Source organism: Arachis hypogaea, chromosome 1, assembly GCF_003086295.3.
Source record: "Arachis hypogaea cultivar Tifrunner chromosome 1, arahy.Tifrunner.gnm2.J5K5, whole genome shotgun sequence".
Classification (NCBI taxonomy): Eukaryota; Viridiplantae; Streptophyta; class Magnoliopsida; order Fabales; family Fabaceae; genus Arachis; species Arachis hypogaea.
The window spans coordinates 43,673,918-43,692,102 of NC_092036.1; the positions used below are offsets into that span (position 1 = coordinate 43,673,918).

At 31.6% G+C, this 18,185-nt stretch overlaps 1 protein-coding gene across 1 annotated transcript; it reads right to left on the minus strand.

The window, feature by feature from the left end:
* Positions 1–1,708: 1,708 nt before the first annotated feature.
* LOC112720191 (phospholipase D delta-like) lies at positions 1,709–15,481 on the minus strand. The gene is made up of 4 exons (XM_025771074.1): positions 15,401–15,481; positions 2,286–2,480; positions 1,876–2,154; positions 1,709–1,780 (listed from the first exon to the last, which is right to left on the minus strand). The coding sequence occupies exons 1-4, from the start codon at positions 15,479–15,481 to the stop codon at positions 1,709–1,711; spliced, it is 627 nt and encodes a 208-aa protein (XP_025626859.1).
* Positions 15,482–18,185: the final 2,704 nt, after the last annotated feature.

Consider the following 18,185-nt stretch of genomic DNA (forward strand, 5'->3'; position numbering starts at 1 on the left):
GTAATGTATTCTTCAACCATACTAAATTTATTAGCAATAATTCATAACATCGTATTATATGAGAAAAATTACATTATGCAAATCTCTACAAGCCAATCAACCAGTATCCCATGCATGCTTTGAGTAATGTCATGCTGTTTTATATCTTAATGCAATTGAAAAAGGGCTACACTTCTTGGCTGCAAAAATTTCAAAGTACTACATGTCAGTAAAAGTACACAGCAAAAAAAAAAATACATGAAAAAATGTCAATAATAAAAGTTATTCACATTGTTATGGCACAAAAAACTCATTACTCAACATCCTAATAAAAATTATGTTAATTGAATGCATAAGGACTAACCATAATCAATACAATATGTAGCATGCATTTGGGAATCCCATCTCTTTCAAGATCAATTCCATGTGTCGCAATTAAAACTTCAGCAGGTGTGAACACAGGACTAGATTGTGATGATCAATCCCGGTATAAAAACTCAACAATCAAATTCATTCAATTGAAAAAATGAATTCAAAGTTTAGAAAAAATTTTATCCTAGTAAAGAAAATGAAATATATGTCTAACAAGTAACAACTTTGTTGATCAAGACAATTGACTCTGAAATATTAAGTCATTGATGTTAGCACTGTAGCTTAAATTCATGCTTCTGAAATGCTAAGTACACAATAAATACCCATAAAAAAAAGAAGGCAATATGTCAACCACAAAATCTTTCCTATAAAATCAAAATAGTAAGATTTAAAAAAGTAAGAAAATTTCAACCTTCTCAATAGCTTGCAAAGCACCAGAGGAGACTTGTCTACCTTCCCTAAGGAGTTGTAATCGTGATCAAAGCATTTGATTCTTTTTCTCTCCCTAATAAAATATCAAATAGTAATTAGAGAAAGTGAATACAAAGCCAAAGGGAGAAAAATGTGTAAACTTCCAACCTCATTCCATTTGTTAAAGATTTGAAACGTAACAACTGTAAATAAGGGAATTTTTAGAAATATATAAATTGTGACCAAGTAGTATTTTTTCTTTGCCTTAGTCACTTTAGTAGTATTAAAGAAATATAGATAATATATGTCGTCATTGGTGCATGTTGATAAAAAGAATATTATAATGAAAAACACATGAAATTTAATACATGAAAACCTCATTCTTTCTCTTTCTATTTTTCTCTCTTCCCAAAAAAAGAGAGCCTAAAATGGAAAAAGTCCTGCATATATATTTGGTTATTACCTTCAGGAAGGTGAATCAGTCAAACCAAGGGCATTGGATTCATGCCGTTAAAGCTTAAGAGTAGTAAGCGGTTACCTTAAGAAAAGTATTGACATTTGTTGTGTTTGGTATAAGTCCCATAATAAATGAGATAACCATTAGAATTAATTCAGTGAAAAGGTGAATTAAAAGAACCACATTTTAAAAAGAAGAATGAATGTCTTAGCATACTTGAATTATGCATACTTGCTAGTTGAACATCAGAAATTACTTAAATTCTCAATGTACCTGGTTTTTCATATGAAGGCCAATGATATGATGAGCCTAGAAAATATTGATTCTCAATATAATAAAGTGTTGAGCTGATCTTATTGCTTTAACATAAGTAGTATGAATGCTTTGGTCTACTTTTAAATTCTTTCCACATAAAAGATTCTGCAGTACATTAAGGTTACAAGTTAAGACTAAGTGAAAATTAGGTTTGGTCAACTAAAAAATAACTAATCACCTGAGATTGAGCCTTGTCGAAATCTTTGGAAAACCCTTCACTGATCCTGAATCTATGGACCAAAATACCTGTATTAAATGCTTGTTTATAACCTTCATTGAATTTTTTACAAGAAGATTTTAGGACATGGCATAAGATTTTATCAACATATTTTGTTTCTTACCTGCACATTCCAAGTTTCAGGATCATTTTCGTCGGTCACCTGGATAGTTTTATCATCACCAAAACTCGAAGATGGACTGACTATCCATGATATCTGGTCTAGCCTTAGTAATGCATTGTCGTGCCAATTTTTGACCTTGTTGAGTCTAAAGTCTCGCCATTTTTTTACTTTTCTCCATCTTTGTTCGAAATTGATTAATATATCATAAGCTGCTAGCCCTTTAACCTTGCAAATCATGCCATGCCATGGCTCTCTTGGTCCACCTCCACTAGAACCTACCTGCATCATATGATACATAATTTCAAACCTAAGATGTGAAAAACTAGTCCTCTAAGAAGGAGGTCAATGTTTTATGAAAGAGTTTGATTAAATAACAAACATGATTCCAAAGAAGCAAAGTATGCACTAACTTGAAATGTAGGATTATGAAAATCCTCTTTGTAAACGATTTCTAAATTGCAAAATAGCCTATGCTGATGTGTGTCATATCTGCCATCACAGAGATCCAAACCACCAATAAAAGCAGATATTTTTCGATTATTCCCTGCACCTTGTGTGTCAACAAGCACACATTTCTGATGATGAGTAAATAGGGTTCCCACAACCTGAACCAAGAGACTCAATCAATTAAACTAGTACTAATGTCATAATAGGAATGTGAATGTGAAAAAGATATCAAGTGCAGGAAATCCATGCCTGTTGCTTGAAAATACTGAGCTTATTGCTTATGTAACACCCTCACTATCAGAATGTCATGCTTTCAGCTGCACTACTCTGATAGCTCAGATATTACGACTACTCTAAATATATTTAATACTAAGATAGGAGCCTAGATAAAATTTAAAATCGTATAACCTTTCAAAAGACTTTTAGTTGAAAAATAAATACATACTTACAAACCACATACAACACTTAACGAGAATATGTATATATATAATATTGACTTACAAGCATTACATAATACGAATCCTATCCCTCTTACAAAAATGTGTAAAGATAAAGTCGAGGAAAAAATATAACATCTAAAACAGTACAAAATATCGTATAACAAGACTAGAAATAAAGCCTTCATAACTTCTTCGTCCATGTCCTGAAAAAGGGAAAACCTGAGGAAGTGAGAACATTGTCCTCACTGGTTCTCACTATAGGGTTATAGAATTACTATAATAAGATACGTAAAATAAAATTGTTTTTAGAGTACAGTGATTGTTGTTCATCTTATATGTCTTTCAAAAACCAAAGGTCTACATTAAAAAATTAGAAATCCTTTTTAAAAGAGAAAATTCGTTTATTCTTCAAAATTCAAAACCTTTTCCTGTTGTATCAAATATTAAAAGTTTTTCTGGACAGTATGAATAACCAAGCTGTTCTAAACATAGGTTCATTAATTCTATGCTAAACCAATTTGATTTTTCATACAGAACTAGACCTCAAACACAAACCAATCATAGTCTCAGGCCCAAACAACTCAATCAACATCCAATCCACTACAATACAACCAATTTCGATCACAAACAGAAGTAAAGATGTTCAAACACAATCAAAGTAGTTACATGAAGTATATCAATTAGTAGTTAAACAGAATTATTCACATATGCAAAACAATTACAATTTGCACACCCAAATAATCACATAGATGCATATAATGAATGTCTATCCTATTGGCTCGTGATATCACTTGTCGGTCCATAAATGCCAACCCGACACATCCTTTTGGATGTCGCTTTTCTGCCACGTCTGAGAATATAGCGCTTGGCATGCTTTTGTTTTGAGGATATAGTCCCTAGCAACAGTATTATTCCGAGGATATAGTGCATGGCACACTTGCATGCATATTTCCGAGAATATAGTGCCTGACACATTCTTGTGGTAGAAAAGGTTATCCATCATAATTCAACTCAAGGATATAGTGCCCTGCACACTATCATTCCAAGGATATAGTGCCTGGCACACTTTCAATCTCCAACAAGTCCATCATCCTTTTCCAAGTTCCAAAACTCATCATAAGTTTCCAATTTCTCAAATCAATTTCCTTTAAAACCAAAAACCCATTTCTTTGGTAATATCTCCGAAACTCCAAACAACTTCAAAATCATATCAATTGTAAATATCTTCAAAATCATATTGATAAACCCCAATTTTGTAGTTTATCTTGTGCTTATATCAGGAGATTTTATCACATTTTCTCACATTTATTCAATGAAATAGCATGGTTTTGTAATTCTCCCTTAATTTATGCTTAAGTGTAAAAATATACTTTTTAGGCCTTAAATTGATAATTTTTATCTACCTTTGATTCCACTAGATGTCTTGATGTGTTTGTAGTGAATTCATGTTGAAAAAGCTAGGAATGGATTAAATGAGTGAAAAGAAAAGCATGAAAAATGGAGAACTCATGAAAAATCAAGGATTTGGAGTAGATTCACCAACACACATGCACAACATACGCACATGCGTGGAAGATGACGTCGCATGGCGATGCGTACGCGTGCAGTATGTGTACGCGTAGATAGCAAATTGTCAAGCGACGCGTACGCGTGATCCACGCGTACGCGTCGATACTCGCACATGACCTCATTAAAGTGAAAATACTGGGGACGATTTCTGACCCTTCCTGGCCCAATTCCAAGGGATTCCAGAGACTATTAAATGCAGAATTGAAGATTGGACGGGGGGGAGCACTCAGTGGTAGAATTGGCATCATGTAGTTTAGTTTCTAGAGAGAGAAGCTCCCTATTCTCTCTAGAATTAGGGTTCTTAGCATATTTTGCATCTAGATCTAGGCTGAATTTCATGTTTTCATCTTGCTTCCTTTACAAATTCTTGTTCTACTCCTTTAATTCTTCTTAGTTTTCTTATAAATTTTACTTTTATGTCTCTTTTATGTTTATGAATGCTCATATTAGATTTGGTTTACAATTAATGCAATTTGATATTTGATGTTCTTTTATTGTTGACTTGAGTTGTGAATCTTACTCTCCTTGCAATTAGTAGTTGGTAGATTTCATTACTCTTGCAATTTACTATGCTTTCCTTTTATGCTTCCCAAGTGTTTGACAAAATGCTTGGTTGGATATTAGAGTAGATCTTGAGCATTCTTGGCTTGAGAAGAGTAATTAGGCAATCTTGAGTCATGAAAATCCAACTCATGTTGGTGATCTGAAGTTGTTAGCTAAGATTGTTTCCATTAACTCTAATCTCTTGCTAATTCACTTAGTGAGTTGATTAGGACATTTGGATTAAGATTAGCTAGTCTTATTAGACTTTCTTCGAGTGTGAAGATAATATGATACCTTCTTCCGTTATCGGGGATGACGTAATAAGATAAATTCTTGTTTGTTATTGTGAATTGATTAACTAGTCTTGTTTGACGTTCTCCCTATGTGAAGATAATATGATACCTTCTTCCATTTGTTGGAGTTGACTAAATAAGATGAATTAATCATTGTATAACTAGGATATAAAGCCTATGTTCTCAATCCTTGCCATGGATGTCTCTCTTTATTAATCGCTTCCTTTACTTACTCAATTTATTTTTCTTGTCATTTAAATTCTTACCCTTTTATCAATCAAACTCCCGTGTTCCTTCATAGCCAATAATTGACCACTTCATTGCAATTCCTTGTGAGATGACCCGAGGTTTAAATACTTCGGTTAAATTTTCATTGGAATTTGTACTTGTGAAAAAACCAAAATTAAATTTGATGCGAGAGTTGTTTGTTGGTTTGGAGCTATGCTTACAACGAAGTAATTCTTTTCTATAAGAAGAAAATCTAGACCAACAATAATTCTTACCTATCAACACATATCAATTGTAAAACCCATTTCTTTGGTAATATAATTCTCTGTCAGCAGTGGCAACAACGGTGGCATTGAGGACCACCGCGCCGCCTTCCCTTCTCCACCCTCTCCTTCTTCCCGCGGCCCCCTTCCTCCTTTTCCTTTCTTTATTTCTTTCTTTCCTTCTTTCTTTCTTTTCTTCTTTCTTCTCTGATCGTAGTGGCATGGGGACTAAGGTTTCTTTGGGTAGGAAAAACTGTGTGTGTTAACTAAGGTTAAGGTTTCAATTTGGGGGGGGGGTTTGGGTTTAATAGATTAGCGTAATTTAATAAATTGGAACATAGGATATTAATTTTAAATCTAGTTAAATTCTTAAAATTACTTCAAAAATATTATTTGTTATATCAAAATACTAATTAATTTGAAACCAAATGCTTTAATTAAAATTATAAGATAATAAGATTAATTTTCTTTATTCCTAAAACTTAAGTATTAAATTATAAAAATGTCAATTATTTAAATTAAATCGTATAAAGTTCTTATTATTTCATAACAACTAATGTTATAATTTAAATATAGACAAAAACTCAATAATTATAAATTGGATAAGAATATTAATCTATTTCAAATTCAATAACTCGAAACTTGCTTTATGACGAACGAATTTTTGCTAGTAAAGAATTTCATGAAAATATGATCGCATTATAAGTATAGCTTCTAAACCAACAGAAAATCTTTTCGTACAAACGTTTGGTTGTCACAAGTAACAAATCCCTTTGAAATTGATAACCGAAGTATTTAAACCTCGGGTCGTCTTCTCAAGGAATTGCAGGGAAGTATGATTTATTATTGATTATGCAAAGGTATATTTTGGGGTTTTGAAAAGGTTTGAACAAATAATTTACTTGATAAGAAAAGTAAATTAATAATTAGAAAATCTCTTGACAAGGTATGAAAACTGGAAGTCCTATCCTGGTTATCCTTATCAATGGTGATAAGAATTATATTTTTGCTCCCACAAAGTCAACCTCTAACTATGAAGGTCAGTTAAGTGGACAAATTAATTTAACACATAAAGTCCTAGTCAACTCCTGAGGAAAGACTAGAGTTATAGGAATCTAAATTAATCAGCAAAGATAACAATTATCAATCACGATGAGTTTGACAACTCAAGAGTTACCAATTAATCAACCAAAGCCAATAGTAAATAATCTAAATTATAAATAAGAAAAAGCAATAATGAGTCTGAAATACCTCAAATTATATTATTTAAGAAAAGCCTAACATGAAAAGTTCATAAACAAATAAAAGAGAAAAATAGCTAAAAAGAACATTGAACCTGAGATGAAGAAGAAATATTCCTAATCCTAATACTAAGAGAGGAGAGAGAGGAGAGAACCTCTCTCTCTAAAAATTACATCTAAAATTATGAAAAGTGAATTCTGATCTGATCTCCAGTATTGAGTCTCTGCATGTGCTTTGACTTTAATCTACGTTCCTGGGCCGAAATCTGGGTCAAAACGAAGCCCAAAATTGTCTTCAGCGTATTCTGTAATTTCTGCAGATCGCGCATGTCACGTGTACGCGTCGGTCACGCGTTTGCGTCACTTAGAATTTTTCGTGCCACGCGTGCGCATCGTCCACGCATTCGCGTCACTCGTGCAGCTTCCAATCCACGCGGTCGCGTCAGGTACATGAGCACGTCACTGCATTTTCCTCCATTTCGCGCGGTCGCGTTAGCCATGCACCCGCGTCGCTTCTCGCTGGACATCTCCTTAATTTCTTGTGTTCCTTCTATTTTTGCAAACTTCCTCTCCATTCTCTTAGCCATTTCTGCCCTATGAGGCCTGAGACACTCAATAGACATATCACAGCATCAAATGGTATAAAGAAGAATAAAAAATATACACTTAAAAGATCTTTAGGAAGCAAGTTTTCAATCATAGAACAATTTGGGAAGGAATTGTAAATACATGCTAATCATATGAATAAGTGGGTGAAAAGCTTGATAAAACCACTCAATCAAACACAATATAAACCATAAAATAATGGTTTATCACTTTAATTATCTTTAATAAAGAAATTTCTAAAATTAAAGCTATAAATAAATAATTGAATTTGAAATTAGTTTATAATAAAATTTTCAAAAGTTTTGGATCTTACAACTTGCATAACGCAGAGATAGCACGTAATGGACCACATAGTTTTTAATGAACTTTTTGGTTTCCTCATCATGAGTTTGCATCACTCCATCCTGCAATGAACAAGATCAGCTTTAGAACCCATCTTGCACGTGAATAGAAATGAATGAATGAATGAAAGAGAAATCACAATTTTGATAAGGAATGTTAGAAAAAGTAAGAGAAAATAGCAGAGAAAAATTTGTGTGTATTCAAGTCATGTAGAATAATACCATATAAAAAGGTATTTATAGGTGTTAAGAGAATTCAAATACTAAAAACGTAATATCTTATAATAAATATTCAGGTATGCAAAATAATTCTAATGAATGCTAATTAATCCTAATATATTCTAACATTCCCCCTCAAACTCAAGTGACAACTTGAGTTTGAAATTTATTTAAAACACCAAAATAAACAAAATTGAATAAACTGATAGAGGGAAGCGCAGACGAAACTGTCGGAAGGAAGCGCAGACGAAACTGCCCCAAGGGAAGCGCAGACGGAACTTCCGCAAGGGAATTGCAGACACAGCTGTCACAAGAAAAGCGTAGATGAAACTGCCAAAAGATGGCGAACTGCCCAAAAACTGCCAAAAAAGTGGCAAACTGTGAAGAGATGGTAAATGCCAGAGGATGACAAACTGCTAGAAGGTAAAAAAAAATTATGGTTTCTGCATGAGAATAGGGAAGCAACGGATGATAGTGGTGTTTGATTCATTAGACTCGAAAAGACACAAAACGGAGAGGATAGGCTAATTGATTTGTGAATCTGCATGTAAGTTCTTCTTCTTCCACAGAGTTGTCTTTGCCGGTCGCCATTGCTGTGAGACTGTCACTAGAGCATGTCTCCATCGCAACTTCTTGTAAGTTCCTCACTGTCTCTCTTTGATTATTATATTTATTTTTGCAATTTTTTTATCTATTATTTTCATAATGAAATTCTGAATTTGCGTTTGTTAAACCTAATTTGCATAATCAATTCATCACATTACTTCAGCTTAACTAGTTTGACACATTAGTTTTACAATGTGATTAGATAAAACAAAATTTAAAAGAATGAAAGAAAAACCTCTTGCTTGCTTAGTATTAGGAAAAGGTAGAGTACTAACTTCAAATTCAGTTACAGATTTCAAGTAAGAAAAGTATTGTATATTATTTAATTAATCTTCATGAATATTGCTCATAATATTAATTGCTCTGTTTATTTCAATTTATTTATTGAATTTTTATCTTTTTTACTAGTCACTATGGTTTGGTAGGATACCTATTTGGTTATTGCTGTAATTTATCTCTCCAAATCATTGAAGTATACCGATAACTATGTGATGCATCAAACACTGTCCACCTACTATTACCTAATGAAGCCTTCTTTGGCTCCCAAGTAAACTCATATTTTGTTCTAGTTAGGCTTCATCTGGCTTTCAGTCCCTAGCTTATCCTGCATTGGTATGTAAAACCCCACATTATTGTATGCTGTAAGATATTAGATGCCCAGTTTATTATCTTTTTTCTTTCATGGATAATTATTATATATTTAAGTTAGCTTGAAGTTCAATGAGAAATATCATGTTGTTAATTAGCAAATGACTATTTGTGCAAAACTAAATTATATTTTAAAATTTAAATCCCTTTTGATACTGATTTACTAGAGTTAATTGCACTGCAATGTTGATGAAATAGTTAACTAAAACAATTATCAGACAAAGAAGAAAACAGTGAAGCAAAAGGTTCTTTTAGTTGATCAATTTGCATGATACTAGTTATATATAAGGATAATGATATTTGATAATATCATACCTTCCTTTTCTTTCCTTGTAATAATTTGTTATCTTGTTTTCTTGAAGTTGAAACTTCTCTTTTTGTTTCTATTTTTTGTCTTTTTAATATCTGCGGCTACTGTGTGATACAACATGTACCTAAGTTAACTTAGTAGTAGGAGTAGTAGTGATTACTATTGAGATTATATTAGATTAGATTGGTCGTGTGGTTTCTCTTCCTTAATCCTTTACTTTATTTTAACTCCTACCCTTTATCTATTAAAGATGTTGTCAGATTCAATTTAATTTAACATATACTACTAACTGAATCAAAAAACATCCCAAACTCCTGTGCACACAATTGTAACCAATGCGGGAGTTGAGGGTGCTATTGTTGTTGGCAAACTATTGGAACAGAACAATCCTAATCTTAGGTATGATGCAGCAAAAGGTTAGTGTTCCTTGTTTTATTTTTGAGAAAGTATATGTCAAGAAAGCATGTGAAAGTTCAAACTTATTCATGAAGCCCTTACTCTTACAAAATTTTGGTTAGGTGTAGTTTCACTAAATCATTTTTATCCTTATATATGATATTTATTAAAAATTTGAACCAACTATATGTAGTTAAACTGAATCTGTGAATCAAGCAAATTGAAGAGGTAAACAATTGTGGAACTATGTGAACTAAAGAACTTGTTCTTGTTGCTAATTAAAGCATTATTATTGCAGGGTTTTGTGTACATATACTCAGTGATGAGAGGTTTAGTAGCTGAAGGTGCAAGGTTAGAAGAACTGTATGAAGAGGCAATAGCAAGTGAGTTCCTTCTTGTGATATCTCGGCTGGAAGGAAAAGCATAACGCCAAAGATTGGGTGTAGTGGTGGTCTTATTCATTGTTTATGATCCATAGACTCATTGGACATCATGCCTTGTGCCCATGTTAAAAATATTGTTGTTTTCATAGTTGCCATGCAAATATTTCAAATACTCCAGGGTAATTGTGTCGTCAGGTTCCTTGGCAGGTTCTCTTTTCAGCCTCTTAGGGTGAATCCACTGCTTGGCCCTTTTTCTTCAATGTAACACCTCTCTATTCCCTTCAATCTTATTTTGCTTTTAGTCAATCACTTGCTCTACTTGTTTCTATCTCATGCAATTTCCTCCAATTAGTATCAATTTATATATTTCAAGTCGAGTACTTTCTATTTTTATTCAAATTTCTAATTTCTGAGACTTGGGGGATTTGAATCGATTCGCTTATTTCTGAGTTCAGACATTGGATGATTATTAATTCCTATTGTCTCGTAGTTATTTTTTTGATGTCACTGTTGGATTGCCCAATTTCATATTTTGAGATGCAATTTTTTTATCATAATTGAAATTGAAAGCCGAGTGGTGTTTATAGAAATAAATAATAAATGAAGCAAAGTAAAGAAAGGCAAGTTGTCACATAAAGGGAAGGAAGCCAAATAAGTAAAATAATTATGTCAAAGACACAACAATGTGGACTAATATTTTTTAAACTGCAATTTGCATATGCATAATAATTGTATAATCAGGTAATGGTTTCTTTCTTATTTAAATGCCAAACAAAGAAAGGTTTGAGTTTGTCTTAAAAATTAGAAATATGTATAGCATGTTTACTTGAGGTGCTTGACAGAGTTGCCATATAAAGCTATAGAGAAAAATCATCTCTATTTGATGAATTTATCAGATAGATCAGCTATACATTTGGCTAAAGACATAGAGATGGAGCGCATTGAGACCTTGGAGCAATTCATAAAGACAAGGGGTTATTCTGAATTATTTGTAAAAGCTATTTTGTGAGTGGTTCATTTGCATCTTATAAGACTTTTTTTATTTCTATAAACATTACTTTGATAGTGGCATAATTAGTGTATGCTTATTAATTTGTTACAATATAAAATTAATGAATATAGATTCCAATTTCGGGTTCTATATGGCCCTTCTCTTTTGAAGGAGTTATGAACTTTTCTACTTTCTTAATTTTCTCCTTTCGTAATCACCATCATCTTCAGGTAGCTTGTAAGGAGAAAATTTGTATTAGTTTTCTCCTTCTTTCTCAGTTTTTACGTAGCCATTGGTTACACTTATTTATATATTAAGATGATTGGATTCTTTGGTTACTAATGAAGCATGGAATAGATCCAAATATTAATAGTAGAAGCAAAATATATTGGAGATATTGTAAAAGGAGAAACAAGATATGAAAAAAATTAATAATATATGGCTATTAAAATCGACGGCAATGTTGTTTCTTTTTAAATTTAATATAGACAAAAATTGATGGCAATGTTGTCAATTTTTAATATAAAATAGACAAAAGAAAATAGAAAATATGTCAGTAATTTTATAATTAAATCGACAGCTAATTTGTCAATTTTAATAAATCAAATATCACCACAAGGGTCGTCGATTTTTGATAATATTATCGACATCGACTGTGTCACTTTTATTAAATATGTAAAAATCTTAAATCTATATTATCGACACGGCAGCTGTCGACTTTATTGAAAGTTTATCGACAACTCAAAAAGCCATCGATTTTATTAGTTTTTTGAAAAATCAACACGTTTTAAAGCGACGATTAATGTCGTCGATTTTACCGTCAATTTTTAATATTATCAAGCCGTCGATTTGGCCGTAGATTTTAACGATGTTTCTTGTAGTGTTGTCATATTTTTTTAGAAAATAAAAAGAAAAATCTAGAAATCAAATTTTATTGCGAATTTTTTGTGCAACTTCTAAATATTTATTATAATGTTGCCATAAAAATTTAGGTCAAATAAATAAGTCGTTTGTTAAATATGAAAATATTTTTGTTACTTACAAAAAATATAATATTTATTGGTTCTTTTTTGTCGTATTTTCAAATTATTTAGGAGTTATTTTATTGACAACATCTTTCAAGAAATTTTTTGTCAGTAGTTGAATCTTTCGGATATTAAAGTGACAACTAACCATTTTAATAAATATAACATTGGATTAAAAAATAAATTTTTAAACAAATAAAAAGATTTGATATTTATATTTTTGTTTAAAAATATTTTTTTTTTACTGTTTTAGGTATTCTTTCATTATGTTGCAATCAGGAGCTATAACGCAGGCAAATGATCGCTGTCGTGGAAGAGAGCTATATCATATTCTCTACCAGCGCTATAGTTGTAAAGCATAACGCACGCTATAATGCTTCTGTTGCCTACGATATAACCAGCATCACTATATAACAATGCAAGCATCCCTTGCACATTCACCAGCGATCATTTTTTAAATTTTTACTGATTTTGGATAGAGTGAAAATCGAAAAAAGAAGGAAGAAAAGAGTAAAAAGAAGAGAAGAGGAAAAAAGGAGTTGGCACAATGACTTAGAACAATGACATCAACCGTTTGAATGAAAGTAGGTATATCGCGAGTCACATTGACGATTAGTTTAGAATTTAAATTTTTATTATATTATAATTGTTAGTTCGGTTAGGTAATACTTATAATTTTAGGATAACTCTAATATATTAGGGAATAAGTGTTTATAAATATAAAAAATTAGGAAGATTTTACATTTAAAGTAGTAATTGTTATATTTAGGGTATATCGCTACAAGAAAAAAGTGAAATACCATCGAATTTACCAGAGGAATAATGAAAATAATTTGCTGGTAAATTGGTTACCGTTGGATTTTGCGTCGAATACAATGTGACGGTATAAACCTTGTCGGTAACTAATTGCTGGCAGATTTATTTTTTTGATCATAATTTACAGCAAAATTAGTGTCAGATTATGATGTTAAGGTTACGAAAATCTGATGTCAGTTATCGTCGAAAATTATTTGATGGCAAAAATTGGCGCCACTCGTTCCAACTTCGCGTCCGTTACCATCGAAAAAATTCAACGATAGCTTTAATTTTTTTTATTAAACAGGATGATCGTTATCGTCAGGTAATTCTGACGGTAAATTCGATAGTAGTGTTAAATTTTTTTGGTCTTTTTTTACCTATAATGGACTCTAATATATAATAATTGATAGTCAACTCCAATTAGTAAAGAATAAATTAGTAATTTATCTGAAATAATGATTTATATATAATGTGAAATATCAAATATATAGAACAAAAATATGAAGGAATAAAATGTTACTAAACTAACCAAAACAAAGCCTTAAACAAAAGCCTTAATGACTATGGAGCATAATAGTCATCGTTTTTTGTAATCAAAACAAAGTCTGCCCGTGACATGTCAACCTGTCATCATTCCTACCCAAAATAATATAATTATATTACAATCTAATCAAAGTTTGATAAAAAAAATACATAAGATAGAACTAAGGCTAGTGTACGTTGTAATTATATGATCTTACTAAATAAAGTTTAAAAACAAAACAAGCTAGTTAAACTATATTTAGGTTAACCTTATTCATATTCATCATCTTCTTCCTCTAGTTCATCATCCTCCTCTTCCTAGATAATTTTCTAATAATCGAACTTGTCTTTTTTTTTCTTCGTCTCTATCGACCCCCTCTTTTTATTGAATATTGTCGTTTTCTAATGGTAGTGTCTTGTCATCTATCCTAAGGTCAATGATGTCATCATCTATAACAACTGACTTAAAGGTGATCAGATCACCGATATCAACTACCATTTTCGAAGGAGTTGGATCATCAATTTGGTAAGATTTTTTACCTTCTATCCCATTAAACTTGTTACGACTGCTTGACTTAATCTTAACCACAACCACTTAACTAGACTTACATGACCCCATATAAGGCAAATAATATAATTGTCGTGCATTTTGAGGTAGAATAAAAGGATAGTAGTGTCTATATTTTCAGGTCACATTTACTTCAATATTGTAGTCCTTGTACTTTTATGTTCTAAGTCAGGAACTTGGATTAAGCCATTCACATTTAAACACACACACACCCCTTGTACATAGTGCAACAACAATACTCTCATTAAATGATATTGTGCAACACACCATTCCAATCAAAATAACACTAAATGTATATTTACTTTCATCAAATTTAAACATGAAAAGTTTGTAATTGATCTTGTATTTTAAAACTAATTAAAAACATTCTATTACTTTATAATAGAATATAACAAACAATGTTATTGTTACTTTCTATTCATGTTATTCACAAGAAAAATTAACAACTTATAACTTAGTAATGATCATCTTAGTTGCAAATTTTCTAACACATAACATATTAAAATTATATAAATTAGGATTTAAAGTTTAACTACACTAAATTTCTTGGTGAGTGAGTTATCTGGAGACAGTGGTGACGCAAAAAACTTCTCCAACATGGTGGTGGCAACATGTATGGCACAGTGATAGCGGCGCTGACCAACTTGAAGAGTTGCATTTAGGGTTTTAGTTAAAAAATACAAATGTAAAATAGGATACAATATGAGGACGGAGGAAGGAAATAGCTCCGGAGAGCAGTGATGAAATTGGCGGTGGCTTGATAGTGTTCGAACACGATCATTATCCTTAAGCCATAATACCTTATATCGGATATTTCTCATGGCATCTAGTGAAATGTATTAATACCCAATTTTTTGAACATGCTTAATTCCAATAATTTTGATGTTGACCAAAATTAAACTTTCAACATCTATCAACAAATGTAACTACCAAGTATGCATGACAATAGAATTACTGTATTTAAAATGTATACTATCATCTTTGTGTAATATTGTTGCATTCGGATACACAACAATCACTACAAAAAAAAGAGGTTAAAATGTCATTGATATTAAGTCAGTTTTAAAGAACCGCCATAATATCCATACATTTTGGCAACTTTTGTTACTGCCGTAATTGGCTTTGTTTATTTTGGCAGTTCTGGTGATTATGGCGGTTTGAACCGCCATTTTCACACGTATATAAAATAAAAAAACACAATCCTAGCTCATTCAATGAAACGAATATACGATGCTATCATCTCCCTTCTCTCTCTCCTTTGCCTCCGACAACGTCGTTTTTCCCTCTAGGCTTCTCCCCTCTCCGCCGGTTACAATCTCTCCAGGTACCTCTCCCTCTCAAGTTAAACTGAAATAGTTATTCTATTAGAGAAGTCGAAACCGAAACTGAAATGCTGTTTTATTTTCTTTTTTCTGTTAATTCCGACGAGAGGTAAGGATCTGGTGGCTACTGACCCCAGCATTTCAATTCTAGAAGACACCTATGCTCGCATTGGTGATTAAATTACCGATTTCTTCTTTTTTGTTTGGGTTAGGGTTTCAAAATTGTTTTTGGTGTTGATTTTTGGGGGTTTTGTTTCTCTGTAGCTCCACAATCGGGTCTTCCGTTGAAGTATTAGATTGACGTTGGTGCGGGGATGATTGACGCCGGTTGGGGTGATACTGTTCAACCAGTCAACGATCTCAGGTATTCTTTCGTGACTTTACCCCTTCCTTTCTCTCTCTCTCTCTCTCTCTCTCTCTCTCTCTCTCTCTCTCTCTCTCTCTCTCCCTCTCTCTCTCTCTCTCAGATCATCTATTGCTTACTTCTATTAAGGTGTTTCTCCGATCTCCGATCTCAGAAAAAAATATGTCATAGCTTAGTTTCACAAAGCTTACATCCTTATTTGCGATTACTTATTAAGGTTCAGATTTTTTGTGTTAAACTTTCTATGCATTGTTATCTTTTTAAAATTATTCTAGATTGTTTATATTTGCACTCGTTTATCTGCCGAGAAGAAAATTCTGAATCTTTTGGAATACACTGCTCTGTTTATTATTCTAGTGATACTACTTAAAATATTGCAGAAACATTTTATCACACTAATCATTTTTAACAAACAAATTAATCAGATGCTCATACAAGTGTTGAATTAGTTATCTAATTATATGCAATTTTTATGTAATTTATCTTCACTTTTTATATAATTTATCTTCACTTTAACTTTTCAAAACAATTTGGAGAAAAAAATGGAAAAGAAGAATCTGTCTCTCTTGTTTTAGTGTTAAGAATAATCAATCTGCTTACAGATACATGATTTATTTATTTTTTAAAATCATATTTGATAAATATTCTGCTTACCTCAAGTGCTTATATCTTGTGAGCTACAACTTTGTTTTGATATATTTCTATAATTATAATTTGTCATATTCGATAATGATGTTTGGAATATCAAATCAACTTTTTCTGGAAATTAGAGAACTTTATTTAAAAGAAAAAAAACTTATTCTTCCAATCATGCATGCATGCATTACCCATTAATTTAACTTTAGGTGTACATTACCCAAACAAGCTCATAAAATGACCTCTATATCTGGTTTAGCAAAAAATATGATAAATATCATCTTGATAGAACAGAGCATGACCAATTTTAATCCAATGCCAACTCGTGTGTTATACTATTTTGAAGATCCTACTTTATAAGCCACTTCAAGTCATCTTAAAATTGCTTTTTGAGATATTTCTCTGGAGTTATCAATCATGGTATTTAAGGCATCCAGTTTTTAGTTCTTGTTGTATCAATTTCTCAAGTTTTTCAGAGAAACTAAGTTTGCTAATTCTGTTACTTAAGAATAAGGCTTATGTGTCTTAAAGCACTACTTGCATAACCTCTAACATAATTATATATATATATATATATATATATATATATATATATATATATATATATATATATATATATATATATATATATATATATATATATATATGGCGTATAAAACAAGAAATGCAGTCTTTAATATCATGCGTGCATTAAACATTAATTGAACTTCCCAAAGGAGTGGTTTATTAGCATCATTGTATATATACACTATTTTTATTTACTCCCTTTTATTGTCTTCTCCATTTATTCACTGTTTATTATCGAAGATTTTCTTTATTTATTCTTTTTCTTTAAGTTGTTGCTTATTGAGATGGAATAAGATTTAATGGTTGTTACTGTTGTTGTTGTCATATATAGATTTCTAATATTGATTTTTGTGTTCAAAATTCTAGATGCTTTGAATTTCTAATATTAATTTTTGTGTTCATATACTATTGTTGTTAAGAAAATTGCTCGAATTCGGCTCCGCGGTTCACATTCTCGTTAACTCGGCCGGTGTTCTTGATAGCAAGTACTCGACCATAGCCAACATTGCAGTGGAGGATTTCGATCACATTTTTAGGTACTCTAACTGGTTATTGTTTTTGGCTTTCTATTCCAAAAGTGAAATTAAACAGTTAGGATCAATTGATAAGCCTTTTATAAATTGTTGGCAATTGATTGACAGAATTTTAGTTTAGTTAGTCAAGTAGCTGCATAGTATTATAGTATGAGTTGGGATTCGAAAAGTAGAAATAATTTTCCAGTATAGGTGTTCTTGCAATAATCAGATTAGTGCTAAATTTAATTTGTCTAATTCCGAATTTGTCCAATTTTTTCTTGTTAAGAGCTCCCAATCCCAATTTGTTTTGTTCTCTGTGTTTTTCTTCATGATCATTTATGTCAATGTCATCTATACAAGAATAATTAAGAACATCTCAGATTGTATATAGAAATTCTATGAATACAGACTCATGTCTTAGATAATGTAAGTATTTATACCTATATTTATATCAAGATCATCTTCATCA